The following is a 27739-nucleotide window of genomic DNA, read 5'->3' on the forward strand; positions in this document are numbered from 1 at the left end:
AGAACTGAAAATAGACAGAAACGCTCGGTATATTACCGACTGCATCTTTGATTGGACCTTTTGTTGTTCTCGAGTTGTTTTTCTTTTCAACCATTTCATGAAGGGGGGGGGGGGTGGTCTTCTTTTCCAAAGCACATTATGTACACACAAAGAGGACCTGTCCCGACTTCCATATTAAAACAGACACTGCTTGCTGTTTTGTTTTTCAGTTAGCTTCTTATAGTCGGGCATTCAAAGAGTGAAGATATAATGGAATAATATCCAATAAACGGTACCTGCATTACAACAAACATGACTGTGATTTTTTTTTTTTTTGTATTGTAGTTCTTTAATTGCAACGCCAGCTTTTCGCAGCTCTCTTGACCCGAGGATGCCGCATTCAAATGAACTGGATTATATAGTGTGATATACTACAAAGAGTCCGAAGAATCCCCGGTTGTGAATGAGAACCTCCCTTGCATTTCAACTGGTGTCCTACTCCATCAGGGGTATCCATAGCAACCCTAGCAAACAATCTATACCCATCTAACTTACCTACTTGCCTGGTGGAGGAAATAAAAGGAAGCCAAATAATGGTCAGAGAACAATGGATTTAATCGAGAGGGAGTGATGTAGGTACAGTACCCGACAATGCCATATCGCTTTGATTATTAGGCAGACTATACGATACAAGATCTAATAATGTTACCCCGTGTCTCCCCCCCCCCCCCTCCACCATGTTTGTTCATGAAGAGTAGCGGCCAAGCTCGCGTAGGGAGATTGCATCTCTGAGTCCTCGGGCAAAGATTACAGAAGCCATGAAAACTCCCTGACCAGATTTACCAGTACAATAGCATCAATCTATATTGACGTCACAGGTTTCTTGGAGTGGGGCCAATTGACCGGGTGTGAAAGAAGTGCTTTACTGTCTGTTGAATATCAACTGCACGTCACACTTTCTAGACATCTAGAAATAATTATGTATACAATAGTCATGTAGGTACATACTCGGTATTATTTGGAAATCGCACAAGAAATTTTTGAGATCTTAGTTTATGCCACATGCCGCCCTCTAACCTCTAATAGATGGAGACCGACAATCCATGATGCCAAAGTATGATAGAACAACGAGAGGGTTAGTTTGTTATATATATATATATATATATATATATATATATATACATCATACATACATACATTTATACATTCTTCGATTCTCATGAAATGGACACCTTCCATCGAATTGTCACTGGGAGTAATAGGACAAAATTTATTGATCTTTTTGATCAATGAAAGAGCCAGATTAAGTCAATTATGTTCACTCGACGTCATAAGGAATGAATCTCTGTGAACTCTTATTTATGCTTTATTGCTGTTTTGTGCAATGTGACATCACGAACTGTAGTAAAGTTCTTATCTAAAGAGGTTGGTTTATCGAATTAAACAAGATGTCAAAACTCACCGATTTCTGAATTACTTATCTGACTGAATTCAAAGCCTCATCGGTTGTTCCAATATATATACATGAAGGGTTTGTTTGCAAAAACCGATGTCCATTTTTGAAGATTTTGAAGTACGATCTCTGTCATAAAGTACAAAATAATACCTTTTCAATGATATATTGGTCACTATATATAAAGGTATATTTTTGAAGTTATGGTCAAAAGAAGCAAAAATTTTATTATTCTCTTTATTTTTCTTGACCTTTAATCGCAAATATCTCCATTTGGCAAATATGGACTTATCGGTTTTTGCAAACAAACTCTTCATATGAAATACCAAAACATTGGCCAAAATAAACGGCGACACCCCGTCAGGAGTTAGCAAAAACTGAAATTGATATACATACATACATTCGTGCGTACACTGAATCAACATGACGCATAGGTCTATATGTGATAAAGAAAATGTCCTCTCTTACAACAGAATAATTTATAACAACCTCAATGGACTCAAACTTAAAAAAAAAAAAGGTCTTGCACAGATTCGCTGTAAAATATTAGAGTTGTAAATTCCACGTTGCCATGGTTACCGTACCTTCTCCTGGTCATTAATCTCTCAGTTTAGCCCAAAGGTCAGGGTTTGGTACGGACCACTGAACGAACTCTTGGTGAGAAAAAAAAAAGGGGGGCGGGCTCGGAAAGAAAAGAAAAGAAAAAAACAAACAGACAAAAACAACACCTTGGAATGCCAGAGCTACGAGACTAAAGGCTGAACTTGAGGGCAGATGTGCATGGAAGCTTTGATCCACCCTGTGATGACTTGGAAATATTAAAGGTTTAAGATGGCATAGTCTGTCTTTGTCTGTACTGCCATTCACATGACACTGCATTTTGAGTGATTTTGTGAGTGTAGAATGTAAATTATATCAAAAAGTCAAAAGGATTTCACACAACTGCATGGAGTCGATGTTTGAGGTGAGCAATAGGTTAAATCTTTAATAAGTGTACTCCTGCATGAATATTTTTGTTTGAATGTTAGTTGTTGTATAGCCTACAGTATCAAACTAGTAAACCACCCGTGGAACGTCTTGAAATTTGACAACTGCTTCATTTTCCTCTATCAGGGTATGGAAAATTTATTCTTTCTATCATGCGAACGTCCCATAGCAAGCAAAGTCATTGCACGAAACCTACTTTTATATTAGCCATAAAACGCTGGACTACCGTAAAGAAAACATGTGCTACAAAAGTGTCACGCTCCAGTTCAAAAGAGAAAAATATCGCACCAGGTAGAGTAATCGACCTCATTCTGTAAATGCATTTCTCACGTATACAGTCAGGTGGTATTGGTGCCAAACACGTGACTATCACTCCCAAACCTTGTTTTATAGCTTTACACCACTGAAGCGGAAAGCTCTCTTGCATGCAAGATATGGATCAGATTAGATACCAGAATGCATTCTACACTATCTGTATGTCTGCACTTGGAGTTGATATCAAGTGAAATATCACGCTATTTATAGATATTGGGTTAAAAACTGACATAATCAATCTTGGTGCTCAATAATATGAATAAAATGTACCGTACCTTTTGTTTCAACATGTCCAAAGGGAAGCTAAAACCATATTGTATGACACGCGCTTTATGACAGCAGTACGGAGCAGATTTTTTTCTTTCAAACCAATTCAATGTTGACACAAAACACCTATATGCGCTTTATTACAGAAAAATAAACATTCCGAAAGTCATCAAATAATGATCGTAGCTCTCTACTGTACATTATATGATTCTACGTGTCAACATTTTTGATGAGTTTTAAGATATCAATTGATAACTTATAAGCTGTGCCGTTACAGAGGTTTTCTCTCCATCAGAATTTAGTGTAACATAATCATGGTTGGGAGGTTCCTGCATCCATGTAAACTCACTTCTCGACATTCTCTTTTCACGAATGTGCACCTGTCATATCTTATAAGGAATGATAAACCTCAGAGCTCCATAATTTCACGAGGCTTGCCTCGCCTCCCGAGTACTATAGTATACAAGGCTTCCATAAATAAGCTGTTGGGAGTCAACGCCAACGGATGTAAAGCTCTTGTTGAAAACACCTGCTGAGAACGTTGCATTCTTGGCAGCGGCGCCATATTGACAAGCAGATACTGAATGGATTTCCGTATTTATGATTGATGAATCTCGATCAATAATGTGAAGGAAGATATACCGAGCTTTTTCTAGTAATGGTTCAAACCTTATCTCAAGATGTCATCCTACATACACGTCATGCGGACCTATTGTGATGATTATACATTGGTGTATGTGTGTGCGCGTGCGTTTATGCGTGTGTGCTACTCATGATCGAGCATTACAAGTGTTAATACAAAAAAAAAAAGCTTCAAATCATCTGTAAGATATTCATTTGCCGTTATCAAAAAACAAAACAAAACATTAAAAATCCTGCATGGAAGGAAAGGTTTGATAAGACATTCGAGTACACCAGTTCTGTGGTAAATAATAATAATAATAATAATAATAACAATAATAATAATAGTAATATCTTGTTTTAATCATGTCTTTATTGATAAGTAAAACAAAGGACATGTTGACATCCACCAGGTCCATGGTCCTATTCTGGACACAATACATGGCAGGTAATGACATACTTACAAAATACTTACCAGTGCTTACACAGTGAATAAATAACAATAATTACAGCTGTATTCGAATAAATCATTATGTCCGCGATAAATGCATCTCCAAGTATTCGCGTGGCAATCCAATTTTATTAATTCATACACTTTTTTTTTGGATAAGTGCCAAATGTCATTCCAGTAAATCATTACATTTATCCAATCAATGCAATAATTCTACATAATTACTAAGTGCCTTTCATTCTTACATGTTACTTTCTAAGTGATTAACGTCCCCCCCCCCCTCCAGATCTGTTCTTTTCTTGCATAGAATAATGGTGAATGATGAAACTATTGCATATCTACTGTCTTGATAGAATTCAGTGGACTTTGTTTGGATTTATATGTTTTGAAAATATAAAAAAAAAAAATCCTGTTGGATTTTCGCATGATATGAATGGACGCAAAGTGGATGCCAACTTCAGTAAGGGTTAGCCGCTTTGATCACGTGATTTAGATGCCATTTTTTAAACCAGCTTTGTTTTGTATCCAGACCAAAGAGCTGAACGTCTATTGACTTTGAGTAAAGAGTCCACTCTACTCTGCATCATTTGACATGTTTTGAGAAGAAATTTAAGTTAGTAACTATTGTAAACTTTATCTACAAAAGTTTATGTAATTGTCATTTTTATTTTCTTTGCAGGTTATATACCGAGTACCTCGGCCTCATTGTAACATGGCGGCAGCCATGTCAAATGCAGACACGGTGATGTGAGCTCTATCTAGACATCCAAGTACTTTCTCCAGGGAAATAAGTCCATCAAGATGGCTGCATTCTATCAGCAGCTCCCTCGCCCGGAGGCCGCCCAGTCTAAAGTGGCTCGAAACGCCAAGGCTCTCATCAACACATTCGACACCGAATTCCCCTACACGGCTGCCCCACTAGACTTCTCCTTTATGAACATTGGCAATTTCGACTCGTACCTGCACGGCAAGGACGACGAGCCTCGACAAACGCGACGAAAAAAGCTTCATCAAACGGAAGACGGGAAGTACGAAACGACCTCCCTAAAAATGAACAACAATCTCCTGCAGGAATGGAAAGGATTCGCTCAGTTTCTCGATGACATGTTGGCTCATCCACAACAACTCTTTTGGATTGATTTATCTTTCAATTATCTCATCAAGATAGACGAAGTACTGCTCCAATTCCCCAACATCAAGATCCTCTATCTCCATGGAAACGCAGTAGATGATATCGCGGAGGTTGAAAAGCTCGCCAAACTACCAAAACTCATTAGTCTGACCCTGCACGGAAATCCTGTCGAATCGGAAAAAGGATACCGACTCCGTGTACTGTCTAGACTGCCTCGGTTGAGGGCGCTAGACTTCAGCAGAGTGACCAAGGCAGACAGAGAAACGTCTGACGTGTATGCGACGCTGGTTGGGGAGAAGAAGAAACACGTTAGGTCAAAAACAGAATGAAAGTGTTGATTATCTGGAAATATGCATTAATTTCCTTTTACTCGACTTCCAGTAGAAGCTTTGATTAGCCCCCTTTTTGTACCTTGATGCTTGACCGAGGAACGGATTTTTGAAATAACAGTAAAACATCCAATGATTTATTTTTGTATCATGTCGGGTACTCGTTCCAGTCGTTCAACGAAACTCTTATTTTGCAATGCGACACATAGCGTACACAAATGATTTTCACAAGCACTCATAACTTTTATTTTCATATTTCATCTTATTATTTTTTTCAATATCACGTGGACACGTAACCTGTTGTATATATATATATATATATATATATATATATATATTTTTTTTTTTTTTTTTTTTTTTTTTTTTTTTTTGCGTCTGTGTAGTTTTTCCTGTACAGTGGACTCCCGTTATCAGAAGTCCTTGGGACGGGCAGTTCTTTTTTTTTTTTTGTTTCGTTATATCGAAATCTTGTTATAACCAAACAATTACAAAACATACAAACAAAGAAACATTGAGCCATTCATGTTGCGGCCGGAATTCTTTATGTCGTAGTAACTGAAATTTCGTTATATCCGTGTTCGTTATAACGGGAGTGCACTGTATTATTTTGATAGTTCTTTCCGTCACGACAAAGTGGGAATTAAATGATATGAATGCTAACAGGTGTCTCGTTAATCCAATTAACTAATGGCTGAACACTTCCCGGTGGACTGTATATAGATTTATCAAAGGGAGATAGGTAAGAACAGCCGTCATTCGCTGACGTCTAACTAAAGTACATGTATATTGACTGCAGTGAACTCCCGTTATAATAAAGTCCTCGGGACCACCAGTTTTCTTTCGTTTTATCGAAATTTCGCTATGACCGAACAAACAAACAAAAACATAGGGCGGATAATGTTGCGGCCCGATTCTTTTTTTTTTTTCTTTTTACTTCGTTTTATAAACCGGAATTTCGTTAAACCGTGTTCGTTATGACGGGAGCGCACTGTATTATGATGCATGTGGGCGCCTTTGAATGTTTCTACAGATAAATGGCGCTATATAAATGCTGTTTCATCATCATCATCATGTACGATGCCTAGCTGAAAGATTGTCGAACCACTTTCATTGCATGTTTTATACATTACAATATACCCGATACTTGTAGTATAACGACAACGCCGAAGGGGTAAATAACCACAGGTTGTCTACATAGACACTAAAAGTTGCTTTTATTTTCTTATTTTCCCATGCTTGTTAAATTTAGTAAAGTCAGATGTAGTCGGTAAGTATGGCGCAAGTTTATCTTGACGTGTAACAATCATGTAGTTATGTCATTGATCACACTTACAAGTAAGACGTAAGTATGGATCTTCATAGTTTGTCTTGTGAAAGGTAAAACGCATGAATCTAAAACGCTTTATGATATCCATAACTCCAGTGTGATGACGTGAAATCAGATATGATATTTATTACTTTTTTTTCTATAATTAAAACAGCAGGTTTCAAGCACATACACATGCATACACAAACATTAGATCCAATCCTTTTTAATTGCCGTTGGTTAAATTTTTAGATTTAAAATCTTTTCAATATATTTTCTTTTCTACTTAAAATTATCATTTTTATACGTAAACACATGCCAATTTGTTCTTATCGTGTTTTTGTTTGTTTTAGCGATGGAATATGTTGCAATTGCATGTTGATGTAAATAAATACAATGTAAATATCAAACATGACACTGTTTGTTTATCGTATGAATAATATCAATTGTTCGTAGCACAGCCTTTAAGTGACATTATGTGCAAACAGTGGGTGGACTGCAGAATGCTTTCTTTTCTATTCAATTGACAAATTCCAGTAGTTCCTGACTTAGTCTTATAAAGAGAGGAAGATAAAAACAACACAGATTATTCTTCATAATCATGTTGGCTGTAGACAGATGTAGATCATGCGTGGTATTAAATCTTGCTGACCCAGGGCAGTTGTACTTCTCATGGCCAGTAAGAGTTGTAAATCTAAATTGCAGTCATTAAGAGTTCCTAATTAAATGTAGATACAATGTACAATATAGAGCGCGTGAAAAAGGATCACTATTTTGCGGTAGGTACAGAAGATGCATGGTCAAGTAACATCCCCCCCCCCACACACACACATATATTTTCAAGAAAATAAGTAAGTTCACTTTGCACTTGACACTTATACTCTGGAAGCATTTTGCCACAATTTTCAAAAACACTACCACATTGGTGTACATACAAACATACTTTCTTGGACCTGGGCCGGTATTCCATAACTTTTTTTTTTTTTTTTTGCTGAAAATAAGCGAAATATCTTGCCAAATTGTTTATTGAACAGATGTAAGCGATAGTGCTTCTTATCAGTTGTAAGCGATTTTAACTTGAATCTACGCAAAATCGCTTACAATCTAAGAATTATTGTAAGAAAACAATTCATGATTATGGAATGCTGGCCGTGGCCTTTATTAGACCGAACGTTATGGTTCAGGGTCGTTTGTCCAAACGATCAACTACAGTTGTACGTTGTATGAGCATGCCTCCTCTGCTCGATACAGCCAATACAACTAAAAATTGTTGCTTTCAAATGCAGTGGAGGTTCATGGATAAGAACAGAATGTTGTAACCGTTAGTTTCTAGTATTGACAATGTAGGCCCTACTACAAAACTTCAAAGACTAGTGAGATGGTTGTCATGTAGCCAGCCTCAATCGTTTTCTAAATAGATTTCATGAGACTCGTAACTTGCCAAACTTAGTAAGAATAGAAACACTCAATACACACATACATACAATGTGCATACCTATACAAGGATCCATAAATATAAACACTCCCTATCTAGAAAACGCTGATGAAAAGCCAAAGAGGCGATACACAGTTCACAGAGCAGCAACGCAAGATATTATTTACATACACGCACACACAAGACAGAAAGACAAGAGACCACGATACCTTTAAAAGAACAATTCCTGTATCTCAACTGGTTCCCTGATTTGTGATCCGATTGACTCGGCATTACTACACACATTTGCACCAGTCCACTGACTACCATAAAAACTATAAGGTTCCTATCTTCATTGGTCCAGACCCACGCTCACTGATCATTACTCGTCCGACTCGATAGCTTTCAGTTCTCTCTCCACGGCCCCAACGAAGGCGGGAAAAGTGGCGTCAGTCAGAAGAAATCTCAGAAGTTTGTTGAGATCGCCTGAGTCCGCTGTGACCGAGGACTCCAGGTAAGGGGTGGGAAGCGCTACGCCCTCTGGGTCTGACACGCTCTAAAACAAATTATAGTCATAGAGAGCCGACATTATTATGGAATAAAAGTGTGGAAGCATAATAGTTTTCAGTGGGTTTAGTGTATGTCCGAAAGTTTATAGATACTATTATGCGGCTATCACTGCCCGATAAAACTTCGTCTCCATGTATTTAAAATGTCGATACATGTATGTGATTTTAGTGCTGATGATCTATGGCTAGATACGGACTGCGTACATCAATTGTAATATTGCACTCATTGATTCAGATTTAGAAACAGGACAGAATTACCCATTATGTGTGTTGCATAATTATTTTCAAGTTATACTAGTACATTTTGTGTAGTATACAATAACATGACGTAGACTAACCTTTGACATGTCAGAGATCGGAACTTCGCCTCTTACAGGTTGCATCATAGTCTTTGCGTCTTCTTTTGTTGAGGACTGTATGAAATTGAACAACAGATTCAGCTTTAATATGACATGATAGACCATGATGAATGAGAAGCGTTAATACGGCTAACCAACACATTATACCATGAAAAGATTTAAACAACATTAGCATACATTGTAAGTACATAATTATTAGTATGTATGTATGCATACGCATATAATGACAATCATACAAGGTATCACACCCATTTTAACGATTTCATTAATTACTAGTTTTCGTGCAGTCGTGATATCTGTTAAGATTCTAATTCTGTACCTTGGATCATTCAAACGGAAGTATACGTTTACATGTACACGTAACTTATGCTTGACTGAAAATAAAAGTCTGATTCAGAGAGAAATTCATAATCTCCTCGAAATGCTTTGTTCTGGAACTATGACAGTCATACTTAATTGAATTTAAAATTCCATTCGCTCTGAAGTGACATGTATCCGTAAATATTGAAAAAAAAAAAAAACTGAGCTGGAGAAGCGGGGACAGAATGAGCAGGGGGGAATGAGATCTTACTGGCTCGTTGTTTCTTGGTGGTTCAAACAGTTTGACAGGAAAGAAGAATGACAGACACGAAACACAGTCGTCACACATGGCCTCTCCACTTGACCTCTGACCTTTCGCAAAGCGAACTCGGAACTTTCTGGCTTCATTCTGAGTTCATTATAAGCATAATGATGAAAATGAAATCACCGAACCCATCAGACTGATACAAATAATCTTAAATTTACAACAGTTATAACCGTTATGCAATAAACAGCGAAGATAATTAGAGATGTCAAAGTAAGGAAAATAAACAGATTTTCCTAAGTGATATCGCAATGTTCACTATTTTCACCGGCATAATAATTAGATGTTAAGCGGTATATCTGTCAGTTTGTGAAAATAGCGTGGTTACACATGAATGCATTCTAATACCTGACGTTACGGCAGAGATAACGATTAACTGGTTTGTTATTACACAATATCGTTTTCCAGGGCTTGCACAAAAGAGCATTGGGTTCCGGCGGGGATGATATCTAATGTTTCTTCTCTCTTTTTTCTTTACTATACATAATGAGCGAGATGAGAGTTTGTTTTTGTTGTTGTGCATTATTCATGTGTTTGCAGAAAGGTTCATGGAGATAACTTTTGGACATGAAATCACCTAAATAGAAATGAAAGATTATTACTTGTATAAGATAATATTTGATGATAATAACATAGCGTCGCTGGGGTGACAAGACCTTGTATCTGAAATTTTGGTGAAAACGACTTTTTTGGATTAATGGTCAATTAATGGGTTAAGTGATGTCCTGGCCAAATCCCAGTTGTCTTGTAAAACTCCAAAAATGAAGCCACCACGGCATGTCAAAGGAAAGGCTATCCCATTCGCTATAGTGCTTTGGCCGCCATGTTTTTGGCTCTCCTGAACATTTGACATTCTGTAGATACATGTACGAGGTCTTGTCGCCCCAGCGATATTAGACATGCTGGAAAATGGCGCAAAAGTGAACCAAAAGAAGCCGGAAGGTTGATGAGATATATCGAAAGTTGGTTTAACTGACTGGCTAGCAAGGCAAAAGACCAAAGGAGACAAGGGAGAACTTTTTTTTTTCTTTCTTTTTGAGGCAACAGATAATAAGAGAGGGAGAGAAAAGAGACAACATCTAAGGCATTACTCTACCTTGATTTTGATGACAAACAGCAAACTGTCACCTCGTACGAATCCCCGTATGGTGCCCCTCATATCTGGCAAAAAGTAGTTCTCCTGAAATTAAAGTGATAATTACCTCCGCAGTCAGATGTAATGTGGTCTCAAATATATCAAAATTTTGTTTAACATATCACCGGTATGTTGCATAGTTTTGATATACCATGCTCGTCTCTCTAAAATGTTGTTGTTGTTTGTTTGCTTTTTCCATGCCGTGGTGCTGTGTTTCATTTGAACTCCGTAAAACATGAAGGAGAATTTCCCAAGACATACCTATAGTATTAAGCCATTTAGGGTGATGTCATATTCTACGACATAAAATATTCTTTCTTTCTTTTTTGTCTCAGGTCAACTACGTACACAGGCATTAACACTTTCATGGTGTATTGATTTTGAGGCCTTAAAGATTCTACGTATAAACTTGAAGGGTCAAATTCATTCCAGCAAAGTTTATGCTATTTGATAGGCCTCGCGATAACCACACTTTCTGTCACCCTCAGAGGAAGACAACAATCCAGTCTTTGCATTTTTCCTTAAACAGGAAGAATTCGTTACACACCAGTGGAACGAAAAACAGAGGAGAAAAAGACGGTTTTGAAGATTTGAACAGTTGGGTCCGGTTTCAAACTACAAAAAGAAATGATTCATAATGATAATAATGACATCCCAAATACCAAACATTTGTCAGTTTGTTGCTTTGTAATTTGCAGCGATCGGAAAAAAGATGGAGTAGAAGCTATTGGATGATCCTTTGTTTTGTAAACGCAAATTACATTCAACACATTCAGGCTGGCACTCACCAAAATGACTTCGCTATTTGTCAGCAGTAGGTGTCCCTTTGTGACAGTCAGTTTTAGCCCACTAGGCTCTGTAGGGGAAATGTACTTCAAGTATACAAGATTTGAGATTTCGTTAGGTTCATTTGTCTATACGGGTTTTACTTCCTCTCTACATAAAATCTAGTCATGAGTTTAAATCAGTAAAATTGTAAATAACATAATTGAGTTTGATGTCCTAGAACTAGTTAAGTAGGGCCTACCACTAGAAATCTATACTTTACTAAAACAGGTACACTACTCTAGGTACTCTACTACTAGCATTGTACGAAACGTCCGAAGAGCTCGGGTTGGCTCCCAGTACGGCAGTAGGTTTCCTAAGTAGTCTCTACTTTCGGTAATGTTTAATGTGAACATGACCAATGGAATGTGGCCGAACTAGTAGGCCTACTACCAAGTTTTAAAACTAGATTAGAATCTACACAGTATAGATCTAACAGAACCTTCTAAATCTGCTAGGGTTTAGACTCTAGCCACTATCAGTCTAGGAACATGGTCTAGAACAAGAAACCTAATCCTTGGACATTCTGTTTTGGGTTTGTGCCACTGTCAAATTGGACTAGACTAGACCTTGCTAGTCATTGTCTTTCAATTGCTAACCATAGGCTATCTACTAGCTAACGTTATGCCTAATAGTAAGAAACTTGGTCTAGGCCCTACATAAACAACTAGACGCTAGTCCGAATGGCAATAAGTCTGACCGATGCCCGATGGCGATGCCATAATAGTTAGGCCTATCTATACGATTGTTACCACAAAAGCAACATTATACAACAAAATCTAGGTCCCTAGATATCTATACGTACTAGACCTTGCTTCTTTGAATATGTCTGCAACTTGAGCTAGATGTAGTGATAGAATCCTGATCTAACGTTAGACATAGTAGGGCCTATAGGCATAGCAGTGGCACGTCTGCTCGCGACTCTCTTTCGTCTGAGTCTGACGCTAGGCTTAATGTTAGATAGGCCTATAGACTCTACACCTAGGGCCTATGTAGCCGAGGAGTTTGTGTGCATGGGACTGTGTCGGGAGATTTCATGGGACTAATCATGCCACCGTGCAGCTCAATTGATGTGATTTAGATCTGATTTTACAGTTGGCACAGGTTGTGACTGCACAGCCACAACTAGGTTTGATTATAAATTTAGCACGAACCACAACCTCCAGCTACTGATGTCTAATGAATCCATCACATTGACCTAGGTAGGCCTACGTGCGCGTGTTAGTTCACGCTACTCAGCTGAGCTGGCAGTACAGAATGAGCTACGCAGATGGTGGCCGGCAGTTGAGATGCCATATAACCTACGAATTTTATGACTATAGATAACGTGATTTTGCCATACCTTCCATTGTTGCTCTTTTCGTGGGGTTGTTGTGACAAAGCTTCTCGCATCGCCATCACTGATGAGGTATCGTGCATACTTCAAAAGTTCCCATTGGTGAGCCAATTTCCCAACACCAATTTCCTCGGAGATGCTGGCTCGCTCCGCCATAATTATCTATCATCGATCAAAAAAGTTATGCAACGTCAATGCGATATGCATGCAGCGCATGCCGCATGAGCAGCACGCACGCACGTTCACACACACTTAGGCGCGCGCCTACACACACAGCAGAAACAGAGACTACGCCCTCCCATTACTAAAATGTAAATAACAAGAAGAAGAAATAAAGAGTAAGTTCTAATCATAATGCTTGGGACCTAACGTGAATCGCTCAATTCATCCACTTCATACCTCCACTTCAGTTTTTGTGATATCTTTTCTGGCTTTGTATATATATTGTTTCCTTTGCTCGTTTACTCACTTGATTTTTAAGGGAATATTGTCGCTATCATACGGTAGAACGGGTACCGTACGTCTATTTTGACTCAGGTTACGGAATCTTGCCACCTGATTATCAAATGATTTAAAACAGCAACAAAAAAAAAGTTGCTATTATGTCTCAAGCGTTAATCGTTGTGATAATGTTGTTTAAGTGAATTTTCCCATCTTTCTGGATCCGCTATTTTTTTTTTTTTTTGGCTTGTTAGCTCATGAAACCCGGAATTTGCCCCCCCCCCCCCCACACACACACACACACACTTTTGAAAACGCTCCGCCGGCCCTGGTATTAAGAAAGCCGTCGAAGTGTGTCATTAAAATCAGACTCACGGAATCACGGAACTAGAAACGAACCAACATCACAAGACGACAAATGGAACAAACACCATGAAATGTTTGAAGTAACAAATCTTTCCCTTTGTTGGAAAAATACACAAATTGTTCCCGTAGGCACTCCCAAGAGTGTGTAACACCAGGGTGAGAGGAAATACGAACTTATCAAATAAATTTAGATGAATTGATGAATACAAATTCAACTTTCTTTCAAGAAAGTACAACACGTCACAATTTAGGGGCATGCTACAATTTCTGTAGCATGAAAACAAAAGAAGTGATACATTGTACGTGTAGAATTCTTTACTAAAGCACAACATAAAGTAAAATCTTGTTGCAGTATAAAAACCAAAGCGGATTCAAAGTCCGACCTGATAGGTCTAATTACACTCTGTATATTCTAAACACATAACATTCAAATCTTTAGTAAACCGATGACAGTCTCACATTTCATCACACACACACACACAGGCACACACACAAACATACAAACACAAATAAGAAACCAAAATAAATATATGAAATTGACAGCTTCCATTACGTACTTTGATCATTTCAGAACGCAGTTCAAGTTGAGAGAAATGGTAGGACTGGTGTCTGATAGTAAAACCCAATATGGCAACGAAACCCAGGAATACGAAGCATGAAATTATCAGATACAGATAATAATACTGTGGTAGATTTTCCTTTGATTGCCCATAATATAGCAAATGCAATCAAAGAGTGAAAATGATGAAATAGAGGTAAACTTATATTACTACATGTATTTCTCTTTTTTAACATATATTTCTGTTCCCCTTGATCACTTCACAGACAATAATTATTATCCATCTTTACTCTGATGGTGTGATAACAATTGAGTGTACACTTTGCTGTGGGTCGGTCTGTAGAACACTTTCACACAAACTGTAAATGAAGACAAACTTCCTTTAGAGCCTGATATGAAACTTAAATTCATAAAATCCATTGTAGCGCAACAAAATAAGGTAAAAACTGTCTGAAATCTGCCAAAAAGACAAGTAAATTTCCTGTACAAAGTCCACCTTCATATACATAAGGGTTGAGAGAATGCAGCAATATTAGAACACATTAGTGAAAGTTTGAGGAAAATAGGACAATCCGTTCAAAAGTTATGACTTTTTGAAGTATCTGCGCAGTTACTGCTGGATGAGAAGACTACTACAGTGTATGATGTCACATGCGTACAACAATATAAGGAAAATAAAAAGAGAATTTCACAAAACTTTACTTTTTGAATAAAGTTCACATTTCTTCAACTTGTTACTGGCGTATGTTGAGGGTAATATTATTCCCCTTGCCTTCTGAAAGAGAGAAGTCGAATGTTTTTTCGTTATGTAAGAAAAATGGAAATACACGTATGTTGAATTTCCTTTTTTCTTTCTTTATATCGTTGTACTCATGTGACATCACAAGCCATAGTAGTCTTCTCATCCAGTGGTCACTCAGCAGAAACTTCAAAAATTCATAACTTTTGAACGGATTGTCCGGTTTTCCTCAAACTCTCACTGATGTGTTCTACTAATATTGCTGCATTCACTAAACCCACATGCCTATGAAGGTGAACTTGTCCTTTAAATATGTGTAATCTAAAGCACCACGATGAGCGAGATTACGTGAATACATTGCATACTTCAACCGGATAGAGATGCTCATTGATATTGTTAATAACAGTAGAAGCAGATTTACTTATCATATCACATTCATATTGTTATTATCAATATAGATATTACAATATATATTAGTAATTTGGTAATGAACATTAGCAGCATTGCCTTTAAGATTTTATCACATTTTTTTCATACTACAAGAGTAATTCATTCAACATCAAATCAGATTGAAAATTCAAATTATATTGGAATTAGTAAAGACAGGTCCAATGGACAGGGATATGTTGAAAATTGTGTCACTTTGGGATCATCAAAGTAACAAATAACATTTAAAAAACCCAAAAGGGTCTGTTTAATCTAGACAAAAGAAAATATATCATTTTGTTTTATCCAGGCACAATGAACTTTGTTGCATAAGATCACAGAGCGCACACTCAGTTTTCATTGTGCATGATACAAGAATGTGGCTTTGTAACACAAATTGTCAAGGAATTAAAAAAGTTTAGAATACCTTAAACAAACTAATGTGTGGTGGTGTGACTGTAAAGATACACACACAAAAAAAAAAAAACCCGGTCTGATCAAAGGACGGTGGTATCAAGACCTTCATTGAGAAAAATCAAGGCAACCAAGCATTGCATGCTTCAGAGAATAAAGCTTTTTATATTCACCACCACACGCTGAGGGCAAGTCCATGCCATTTTAGTCCCATGGTTCAACAATAGGTCCTACTGAAAATTGCTATAAAATTTATGAATCTTTTGTCAATTGCAATCTTTTGTGAATTACACATAAGGTAGATCTTCAAATCAACCATGGAATGATAGAAAGACTTAGTATGCAAAAACTGGTCAACAGTGGTTAAAAATACCATCATTTACTCCTCTGTCTAGTTGGAAAATACACCATGTATGCATCTGCAAATTTCTCAAGACATACAACCTGCTCATAAATACAAATGTAATGGTATAGGAATATCAATGTTTATGTATAAAAGCACACACCAATAACAGGACGCATGAACAAGTTTAGACTTTTCACTCTCAGCTGAATGAATTCACTTAGGACGGAAACTTGGGATGCATGCAGTCACACAAGGCAATGTTAGTGACTAATGATTCATTGACAATCTTGCCAAGGTGACAATATGAATAAACCTCTGGCATTTTCACATAATAAGCTAGCCAGCAAATATGCTGTGGAACAATGAACAATATCCTTTCTTCCTAGCATGAGGATGAACACTCTGGCTCTTTCTTAAAAGTGAAATGAAAATAATTCAAAGAAATTTTGTTCAGTGTGGCAAAAGAAATTTCAATTTAAATGTATACTACTGAATGAAAAACATACAGCATTCACAACAGTTTTGCACCATTTCATGGTATTGAACAAAACTAGAATCGCATATTGAGTCAAACTGATGTTGGCTTTTTAGAAATGCACACTGCAGTCTATACAGTACCCATTACATACGTAACGTCTACAGCCACTAACAGTAAAGTCAACATATTGTTTTTGTTGCCAATTTAGAGTAAAATTCTACAACGTTCTCAAGTTGACTTTGACAGATAAGGTACAATAAAAACCACCAAAATAACATATGTTTCACCAAAACTGGACATAATATATGAAAATTATGGAATTTACAGTTTCTCATGTTTAGGCAGAACAGAGATATGAGTAGAAACCACATGCGCATACTGGATGAGGCATTGACGTTATGGGCCCACAGAATTTCCTGCTGACCTACATACTATTAAATCTTATGAAATTGACCTTTGTCATGAAATCAAAATGAAAAACCACATCATTTGAATCCGTTTGCTGTGCTGTAAAATAATGAATTTTACGGAGAAAGGGTTGTAGTTGAATTAACAACCAAAAATTAATACTTTTACCATATATGTGCACAATGTGTATGACATCATCACTTTAACTTATCTGCACAATTATATTATGGTTGCAACCAACATCAACATTCAGAAAAACATTTGAGTCTTTCCCTATTTATGAATTTTCTCAATTTTTTATCAATTTTGGTGAACTGTTTCTATCCTTTTTGCCTGATTTATCACCTATTCAGGAAAGTCAACTGAACAGAGAATGAATTGTACGTCAGTGAAAATAGCTTCAGTAAACTCATTACATTGAAATAATTAATCAGCTTTTATAAATAAGACCAAGGGAAGGTACAGTACTACATAGTTGTCATGATAAATATGCTTAATCTGTCTTCTTTTTTTTTAACGGAGCCTCTGGTCATTAATTGTCTTTGGGTATATAAGAAAAGTTATTAGTAAGTACTAACATGGATACAGCTGCATTATTTCCAACATAAATACACAGTATAGCAAAACACTGAAATAGTGAAATATGGACCATTTGAAGTAAATATCATGGAGATGCATAACAACATCAAAATAATAAAGACAGATACAGATGGCTCCACTGCGCTGTGAAGTACATGTATTTACATTCAAATTCAGAGCATACCTTCTTTACTTGAAGACGACTTTTTATTCCTGCTGGGCCAATTAAATAAATTAATAACAGCATGATACAAACCACTTTTATATGACATATTTAGTTAGGTTGTAGTAACATGTTAAGGGTAATTCCTTCATCATAATCATCTTCACCAGCTACAGAGTGCATCAGGATTGCATTAGAGTTGATAAAAATCATAAAACAGCCAAACATGCTCCATCAAGTCCAATCTCACAAGCAAGGTGCACATAAAAACCCTGTGTACGATGACATCAAAACTACAAACAACGTGCATCCACTCATAGCTGTGTAGTCTGCTGTAGTCTCAAACCAGGTTCCTTCAACACAAGCAGACAGTTCTGGTGAGGAAAGAAGATGTATTTCCTGTGCATGTCACTGTGCAGCAATGTTCATCAGACTGGTTTGGGAAGACTACTTAAGCACCCTTTGCCAGCTACCTATTTTTGAGAAGAGCCGTCCGAGCACTGACAAGAATCTTGAAGGCCTCCTCGCTGCCGGGGGCGACATTTTTGTCTGGATGGAGGAGGACTGCCATCTTCCTGTATGCTTTGTTGATGTCATCCCTGAAGAATAATGATAAAGAAAGGGAGTTTGCATGAGACACTTTAAAGGCATAATTTACCCTGCATCACAAAACCAACAAAAAGTCGCCAGACATGGATTTTTAGATAAGGGCAGATTCTTAAAGAGCAGACTCTAAGCTTTATAATGATGTATAGCTCGATTCAAATGGACTCTCTTAACCTATCTTAACTCTTTATGTGCCATGTTCGCACGTCCGACTCAGTCGACGACGTGCCAACTTCGCATATTCCGCTCAAAAGTACAGACCCGCCCAAACCGATCGATATATCGCCAAATGCCATAGTACAGTGAAAGCGTTCCTCGCGATTCCGTTCCTCTTGTCTATAGCTTGCATTTAATGTGGTGATTGACTAACAAGCTGTGTTTCATGCTGGATTTGCGTGCAAATTCCAAGTATCCGTCACTGATTTGTATGCAAAAGTCAACATTTACAGTAATGTAGCTACTGGACATTTGAAAGAAAAGTAATTATAGATTTGTCATAGAATTTACATCAATGCAACGCATGGCATTTTCTCTACAACTTTGCTCACTTCATCTACAATTTGACATAAATCTATACAAGTTGTATAGATTTGAAAACAGAATGTTTTCTCAACGCATGACTGCTTTGGTGTATCAGAATAATGTGGCACACAGGGGGTTTCCACCATGGCACATTAAAAAAAAAAAAAAAAAAAAAAAAAATACCAGTACACACTCTAGAAGAGTGTGTGCTTATGTGTTTAATCTTTACCAAGCCGTGCGAGCTGTGCAGTGAAAGGGACAAAACACAGGAAGTAAACCAGCGGAGCAACAACAAGGAAGGGATTACCAGATTAAGCATGTTCTGTCCATGATTAATGCTAACTTTCAAAGCAGCAGAGTAATCCATTCAAAAGTTATTAGACTTGAAAGTGAAGAGTGTGTAAAGGATTTCAATAAATGAAAAGGGGACTCTAAGACATACCTGATCATTCTAATCTCCCCTAAAATGACTTGCGGAAAAACTACTGAAAACACGCTTTCCCATTCATGTTATGACTCCAAACTTAGGGATAATGTAGAAGAAGGATAGCTCTTTCAGAAAATATGAAAAACTCATGATTGACTTGGTTGACCGATTTCATCTTTTTTGAGTCATCACATAAAATCAAGGGGTGCGACTTTCTGTTCGTTTTGTGATGCACTGTCACATATTTTCTGAAAAAGCTATCCTTCTTCTCCATCATTCTTCAGTTTGGGATCATAACATGAATGGGAAGTGTGTTTTCAGCAGTTTTTCTACAACCCATTTTGGGGGAAGATCAGGTATGTCTTAGCGTCCCCTTTTCATTTCTTGAAATCCTTTACACACTCTTCATTTTCAAGTCTAATAACTTTTGAAAGGATAACTCTACTGCTTTTGAAAGTTGGCATCAATCATGAGTAGAATGTGTTAATAGAACATGCTCAATTTCAGCTTAATCTGATAATCCCTTCATAGTTGTTGCTCCGGGGGTTTACATTCTGTGTTTTGTCCCTTTCATTGCACAGCTAGCACGGCGGTAAAGATTAAGCGCTTGAATTGACCCTGCACTTCAGAGCCTCTTTTCTCAGTTTGCACTTTCTAGTACATGTATTTAGATAGGTTAGAGGAGTTCATTTGATATGAGTTACACGTCATCATTTTAAAGCTTAAAGGTAGGGAATCCCATTTGCATGCCTTAAATGAAGAGTTGTATAAACACAGTGGTATGTTGAAGAGAGTATCATTTTAGAAACTCCCATAAAGTATTGAAAGTGGAAGGTTACATTAAGTACATTTTTATTGACCGTTAGATTTTGAATTGAATTTTTTTCGGGGCTCACCGTAAATTCCAGTACATTACTAGGCTACCTTTGCAGACCCATGCACTGCATGTGTGTCCATCATGTATATTTTGTGACTAAAGTTCATCAAAACTTACAAACATTTCTATATACATTCTTGCCACACACTCTATATGATATGTTATTACATCAGCTCTTATACTTTTAGATTTGTGTTTATAGATAAAAAATACAGAAGACTGCAACAAAAAGGCTTAAGTGTGGCTGACACACAGAACTACTGAGTAGTTGAGTTTTGTGCATTATTCAAATTGTAGATAACTGTTGACTTCCAAATTTCTAAGCAGTGGCCTAAACAAGTCCACTGAGGTTCATATTTAATGTTTTGCTGCATTTTAGGAGTTCTGTAAAAGGTATCCCCTACCTTTAAGAGTCTGCTCTTTAAGAATCTGTCCTCAACTAAAAATCCATGTCTGGCGACTTTTTGTTTGTTTTGTGATGCAGGGTCACATATACTCTGAATTGCATGGCTGTTTGTCGAAATACTGCGACAGTGACAATGCGGTTATTCTTGTTTTTTATGCTTTGATTGGACAAATTAGAGCTGATTAATCATACCACACATAACTTGTCAAAAGAAGCTATATTAGGATGTTGACATGATAAAGTTGTGTTTAAAGCATGCATTAAAAACAGAGGAGAAACACTGTAAGGTTTGATTAAAGAATCATGCATCTTTGAGAATTGTTGAAGTCCACTACTTTGACTTTTATGATTCATAATATGAGATCTCAATAGAGGAAATAATACATGTACTCTATTAGGGGAAAAAATGAATATCAATTTCATTATAATTTTTTTTTTCAAAATGATGTATTTTCAGGTAAATAAGGATATCTTCTGTTTGTTATTTATAGGTTATGGAATGCAAGTTTACAAACTAAGCTAAACTATTGAGTAAACAAATCCATAGTAGCTACACAATTTTAGACCATGCATGCATCATACAGTCATAAAAGAATGTTACATTCACATACTTTGATGCATTTGGAGGTAGTCCCAGCTTCTGGTAATCATCCTTGCTGTTTTTGAGTTTCTGGATGGCCTCAACCTGCTCTTTGGTGTAGCCTAGGGTGGTTGCAATTCGCTCTACTCGGCCGCCGTTTTCAAACGCTGTTACCAGTCCCTGGAATAAAGCCTAGAATTGCACAAGAAGTTGATTAATTGATAACAGAAAATTAACTCATGGAACATGACCTGGACCATTTCAAACAGGAGACACTCTATCATAATAAGCCACGCACGTATCAAGTCTTTTTCTATGGTATGTTGTCTATGACACGCTTTATTTATCTACACAGTGTAGTTTTCTCTCTTTTTTTTTTTTTAAGTGTATTGCAAGCATCATTTCTATACATACAGGTGTACAACAATACAGCTAAGTGAGATATGTGGTGGCAGAATATGTACTGACCAGCATAAGGAACTTAGCAAAACTTTTTCATCTTAAGCATAGATATGTAAACCCTATTCCCACCGAGGGGGGGGGGGGGGGCATTTTGCCCCCCCCCCCCCCTCGATGTTTCGCATGATTATTCCGCAACGCGTGATGCTCTCGCCGAGACATTTTATGACTTTTTTCTTTCAAGTATCGCGTAATTTTTTACACCAAATTTGTCACTCCCGGGCATACCGTTTTGAAGCCACGCCCCTTTGAAAAAAATTTGTTGACCCAAAAATTGCTCAAAAACATGATTTTGTGTACAAATCCAATGTAAATTGTGTTTTTGCAAGTAATTCATATACAGTGCACTCCCGTTATAACGAACACGGTTATAACGAAATTCCGGTTACAACGAAATAAAATTTAGGGCTGCAACATTATCAACTCTATGTATTTTTATTGTTTATTCATTCGGTTATAACGAAATTTCGTTATAACGAAAGAAAACTGCCGGTCCCGAGGACTTCGTTATAACGGGAGTCCACTGTAAGCATAAACATTTTTACTTTCAATGGCTGATTATGATTTATTTTAGCCTGATTATACTTTAAAAAGTTTCTGCGACAAATTTTGATGAAAAAAACAACAAAAAACAAAAAGTAAAAAACATGGAAATACTAAGAAATTCAATAAACAATAAAATATATCAGAAATAATTATGAAGCAGAATTTTTGCTTCAATATTATTGTTGAGGATATTGAAAAAAATATGTTCACCAAAAATAAGAATTCTTGGAGCCTTATTTTTTGATTTATAGGCAAAAAAAAGAGTTATTTTTGAATAAATTAACATAAATTAACATAAAATACATAAATCAAAATTTGACAAATCTAACTGTATAGTCTTGTAGATTACATTGGCCACTACCTTGGTGCGAATTTTCGCAAGGATCGCGCAATCCACGATCGAGATCTGAAGGGAAGGCCGGTGGGATTAGGGTTAAGGGGATTGAGCTGCTCTCAGGGGAAAAAATAAAAAATAAGAACCACACATCATACATTTTTTTTGTGTGTGTGTGATATGGCAAGTTTGTTCCAAACATGACTATCATATTACAATGTCTAGCTTTAGTCATATTTAATGGATACATTTGCAAATTCTGGGTCAATGAAATTCTCTTGAGGTTCCATCAGAATTTGTAACTTATTGAAAGATGTTAATACATAAATCAACTGAATTCTGCCACATGTTCAAGCCTTCATTCCATAGAGTGTATTACTTTTAATGGCACAAAGGCTGGTTTACTAGATTCATATAAAAACAGCTGTCTGTTTTAATAAGTGTGTCAATGACTTTTACCAGTACGAGTTAAGTTGGTCTCACCGCAAACATGTCTTGTATACCATCTCCAGTGAGGGCTGATGTCTCAAAGTATCGAAAGCCTTTATCATCAGCCCAGAGTCGACCTTCAGACTCATCCACCACCCGCTGAGAAGCCCTGTCTGTCTGCAGGATGCATTGAAGGTAGGAACAGGAGATAATTCTGTCACTCATAGTGAAGGACTAGTGATGAAAGAACTTGCAAGTCTGTTCAAAAATTCATCAGAGCACATTCACAGGGAGGTCTACCATGCTGATGTACGGTACATTGAAGGCTTATAGCCCACTCAATGCAAACCACTGTACATCACCAAATACTACAGAAGGTAAATAGCAAAAGACACAGGTATGCAATTTTGTGTCAGAAAGTGCAAGTCGATAAATGCACATCCAGGATTTATTCAATAAATCATACCATCCTTATGCTAGCTTCTATATAATAAGGAATGACAGAATTCCGCTTCCAATAGTTGCACCATTCCCTTGCTTCCTAAAAAGAAAAAAATGAATAAAATAAAAAAATGAATAAACAAATACCTGACAAAAAGTAATTGAATCTTTATAAAATCTTCTGATTCATTCTGATGTAAAACCATGTGTTTCTTAATTAGCTGTTCTGACTCTTGCCTTCTTTGATTCGGCTGATGTTAGTATGTTGTGTGACTGTTTAGATGAATGTAAAATTCTTTTACCCTCTACAGCATATTACTCCCTAACCTCTTCTCGCCTTCCCCTACAAAAAAGAATAAATAAATAAAAATTTTAATAATGACAATAATAAAAATACATTAAAGAAATAAAACATCTAAGGAGAAAGGTGCTATGGGCTCTGGGGCACTGGAAGGTACTGATGAGGGTGTTGTTTACCTTATTTGCACAGACGCAAAAGACGACTCGGTCCATTTCAGATGCATCTCCAATTTCTCTCTTCATCTCTGAAAGCCAGGATTCCAGGGCTTCAAAGCTTCCCCGAGAACCAACATCATAAACCAACAGGGCTCCCTGTGTGTCCCGGTAAAACTCATTCCGAACCTGCAACGAAATTTAAACTTGACTAAACTATTCTGCCACTCATGCATAAGAATTCAGTACATGGTATCAATCTCGCTCATTTTTGTTTTCAGTCCGTAACTCATCTACTTCAGACATTTATTTTATCATACATACTTTATAGTGAATATGTTTGTCATTGTTGAATACTGTTTTCCTGTGGATATTGCATCATTCAAAAATTCATACTGAATTTGCATCTATTTCATATACAATTAATTGTATTCTTGATTTCTTCCATGCAAGTTTGTTTTGCCCCTACAGTGGAAGGTTAGAAGAGAAGAATGTTAACATTTTCTCTCTAAAAATCATTGCTATGATTATCTCTTTTTCAAGCGGCTGCCCTTGTCAGAAGCACAGGTTTAGTACATAGGCCTACTGTCCTCTCTTAGACACTGCTGCCATCAAGACTCACCTCATAGAATATTGGATGACCAGCCATATCAAAGATGTTCACCTTTAGTTCTCTGTCTTTGACTGTTACTCTATATCCACAGGAAAATGAAGAGAAAATAAGACTTGTATGTAACAAGATAAATTTTAAGATGTATGCATTCTTTATAGAACACAGAGACATCTTATGACATGCTAGTTTGAATGTAACCACATGCATCACCTTTGTATAGCTGTACCATAATAGTGGACACAGTGAAAGTGTAGACAACAAATTGAACTGCAATTTAGTCTTAGTGCTGCAGCGGACACACCAAGAAAAAGTAGTATGGCACTTTAAATTTGAAGGAGACTGCCAGTTCAATGGCTTTCTCCCACAGTCAATAGTGGGGATAAATGATCTAAAAAACAAACAAACAAACAAACAATAAAAAAAAAAATGACCAGTCAAATAACTGCTATGCCATTACATACAAGTGTAAGTATGTGATGGATTTACCAAGAGCATTTTGATTGTTGGACACAATATTTTCAGTGTGAATCTCTGTCATACAATTGTAGATTTGAATTAATCTATACTACTGTAAAAGTGGATATTTTCGCGTGACTAATTTTTCGCGCTAGGCCGGGTCAGAAGAGTTTCGCGTGTTTTTAATTCCGCGGAATCAAGACATCACGCACAGGAACGTACGGCAAGCAAAATATTCGCGTGTTTTTATTTTCGCGCTAGTTTCTGGTTGCGTGAAATGCGCGAAAATTTCCACTTTTACAGTAAATTGTTGTCAAGCTTCAGTTGAAGTCTTGTGAGAATTGAAAATAGGATCTGTAGCAAATTGTACTGTAAATCCTCCGAGACTTTTTTTTTTAAAAATAATACATGCATAGCGACTCATAGCTTTAAGCCCAAAACTATACAAAGAGTGACAAAGAGATTTTAAGGAGTCATCACATTTTGATGTACCGGTATCAAAGCTGTACAAGGAGTGCCAAACTTTTATGCATACTTACCAAGTTTCAGCAAGAGTTGACTGAAGTACTTTCCAGGGGTTTTTCAAATGTGAAATCAAATAAATACTACTTTAATGAAATCATACTCACTTTGTTACACCATAATCAATCCCGATAGTAGCCATGTACTTGTTAACAAACCTCTTCTCACAGTATCTCTTTATTATACAGCTCTGGGGACCAAAGGAAAAGACAGACCATTCACATCAGTACTGTGGGGTTTCCACATTATTATGGTATTTCCACAGACAATGCTTCTATTAACTAACAATCACAAGCTTTGGTTGCTTGATCACCAATCACATAAAAACCTGCTGATTAAACAATGTAATTTTTATCAAGTCTGACATTCATCACTGAGTCTGTTGTCCTTCAAAACATTAACCACCTCTAAACTCAGTCAGAGTTCTCATGTAGGGTTTTAAAGACATATTTCCAAAGCACAGAGAAACCACTCAAATACACCCACAGCCACATAAAGTCCACATCAATGCAGTGGATTTGGGCTACTTAAATGAACTCTAGCTTGTCCGTCTTGATAAATTCATCAGTTTTGTTGTGTGCTTCCATACAGACACTAGGCTAGTGGTAGTGATATGGTAGAGGGTCTACCTTGTCCTTGTGTACCGATACCAGACCTAAATCTATTCCCTGGATCTGAAGACCTCCAGGAAAGGTGAATACTCATGGCTGATGAGCGATGAGAGTGGGGACATTTAATCTATTATCTAATCTAATTCATTTCACCTTCTGTAAATTTTTGCACCTTTTAGTTTTGAAGAGTTCTAATTTACTCCTAAACTGTCAGAAGCTGCATTTTCTTTTGGGAGATGTAACGTTGAGTTCCACTTAAACTTCCAGTGAAAAATTGCATGTGTGGGAAAATAATGAGTTTTGCCAGCTTGGGAAAAAAAAAAAGTAGAGGAAAAGGCTAGGATTGAGAAGAAGACTAAGGGGGAAATATTGCATTCAAGGTTCAAAATATAAGGAACAACGATGAGTACGAGTAGATTTACACTGTAAACTGCCATAATGCAATGGCGCAGCAGGTGAAAGTACAGACAATTTCACGTAGGGTTAGTCTGTTACACGTCAGTGAAACCTAGCACGAATGTCCATATATGGGACTACACAAATGACGACCAAAATAAACGTACCTTTCCTGATTCAGCATTTCCCATACTTATGATTTTCACCCGTATCGATTTCTTTTTACTCTTTTTGTCCATACTGGCGGACTGATTCGACTGGTAGGAACTGGTTAAAAGGTATAATGAAGTCGAGAAAGGCCACTTTGCTCCGCAAACCTTGTTAGTTTGGTTTCAAGTTCATTTCACGAAACGCTCCACCGAGTCCTTGGCGACGACCCGACTATGGACGCACACGGCCGGTGTCACAGTCGATCCGTTCCGGGTTCCGGGGGAACTGATATACCGGCCGAAACCAGTCGATTAGTTCCGCGGAACGAATATACCGCACAATAGGCAGTACGCAGAAACGTTCCGCAACCGCCGATCCTATCCGGGTTGTGCGAGTAGGCCTCATTAAAAACAAAATAATATCTGTTTATTATGGATGTCTATACCCAATTAAAAAATCTAAGAGAGCTATTTCTTCATTTTTCACATGATATAAAGGAAAATGTTGTTTTTACGTTCTGATAATTTCCCTTTAAATAAATCATATTATAGCCTCGTACAAGTGGCGCGAAGTAATGATTTACTGTAGGGCCTACAATGTATTAGCTAAACAGCATGCACAAATACGTACGAGTCGATCATCTCAGGGATTTGAGACTCACCTCCCTGATCATCTGGAGCCGTTGCACAGTGTGCGATTAGCCTTTATTTATAGACAAAACTTCAAAGAACAGTTCAACGAAAGAGCATGATAATGCTATGGTTATAGGTCCTACATTTATAGGAGACTGCTTGAAGTGAGAAGGAAGAAAGAGGGAGGTTTTGCAAGGATAAACATTTTATTTTTTTTTTTCGGTGAGCTTTGTTCTGATAAGAAAATTATTGTTCAG

General features: G+C 37.1%; 2 protein-coding genes and 1 pseudogene across 3 annotated transcripts; 1 reads left to right on the plus strand and 2 right to left on the minus strand.

The window, feature by feature from the left end:
• Positions 1-4874: 4874 nt before the first annotated feature.
• LOC140239871 (leucine-rich repeat-containing protein 51 pseudogene) lies at positions 4875-5534 on the plus strand (annotated as a pseudogene).
• A 1418-nt stretch (positions 5535-6952) lies between these two features.
• Positions 6953-13260, minus strand: LOC140239903 (meiotic recombination protein REC114-like). Of its 2 annotated transcripts, XM_072319717.1 has the most exons (6): positions 13110-13260; positions 11731-11814; positions 10904-10987; positions 9754-9891; positions 9162-9236; positions 6953-8810 (listed from the first exon to the last, which is right to left on the minus strand). In XM_072319717.1, exons 1-6 carry the CDS (start codon positions 13257-13259, stop codon positions 8637-8639), a joined length of 705 nt encoding a protein of 234 aa, XP_072175818.1. In that variant the 5' UTR covers position 13260; the 3' UTR covers positions 6953-8636. The 2 variants fall into 2 exon arrangements, with proteins under 2 accessions (XP_072175818.1, XP_072175819.1); XM_072319718.1 differs by lacking the exon at positions 10904-10987.
• Positions 13261-17820: 4560 nt separating this feature from the next.
• On the minus strand, positions 17821-27071 carry LOC140240001 (dnaJ homolog subfamily C member 27-like). Its single transcript, XM_072319809.1, has 7 exons — positions 26868-27071; positions 25801-25883; positions 24725-24794; positions 24127-24291; positions 23263-23385; positions 21472-21632; positions 17821-18621 (listed from the first exon to the last, which is right to left on the minus strand). Exons 1-7 carry the CDS (start codon positions 26937-26939, stop codon positions 18492-18494), a joined length of 804 nt encoding a protein of 267 aa, XP_072175910.1. The 5' UTR covers positions 26940-27071; the 3' UTR covers positions 17821-18491.
• Between the last annotated feature and the right edge of the window lie 668 nt (positions 27072-27739).

This window comes from Diadema setosum, chromosome 16 (genome assembly GCF_964275005.1).
Source record: "Diadema setosum chromosome 16, eeDiaSeto1, whole genome shotgun sequence".
Classification (NCBI taxonomy): domain Eukaryota; kingdom Metazoa; phylum Echinodermata; class Echinoidea; order Diadematoida; family Diadematidae; genus Diadema; species Diadema setosum.

What these genes read in the sequence shown, in the direction of transcription:
- LOC140239903 (XM_072319717.1), bottom strand. Translation starts at nt 13,259, where the DNA reads ATGGCGGAGCGAGCCAGCATCTCCGAGGAAATTGGTGTTGGGAAATTG. An exon ending in TGTTTGTCATCAAAATCAAG is followed by an intron (nt 9,892 to 10,903) that starts GTAGAGTAATGC and finishes TAATGAACTCAG; the next exon opens with AATGAAGCCAGAAAGTTCCG. An exon ending in CACCAAGAAACAACGAGCCA is followed by an intron (nt 9,237 to 9,753) that starts GTAAGATCTCAT and finishes AATTTCATACAG; the next exon opens with TCCTCAACAAAAGAAGACGC.
- LOC140240001 (XM_072319809.1), bottom strand. Translation starts at nt 26,939, where the DNA reads ATGGACAAAAAGAGTAAAAAGAAATCGATACGGGTGAAAATCATAAGT. An exon ending in ATTGATTATGGTGTAACAAA is followed by an intron (nt 24,795 to 25,800) that starts GTGAGTATGATT and finishes CTGTGGATATAG; the next exon opens with AGTAACAGTCAAAGACAGAG. An exon ending in TTTGCGTCTGTGCAAATAAG is followed by an intron (nt 23,386 to 24,126) that starts GTAAACAACACC and finishes TGCATCCTGCAG; the next exon opens with ACAGACAGGGCTTCTCAGCG.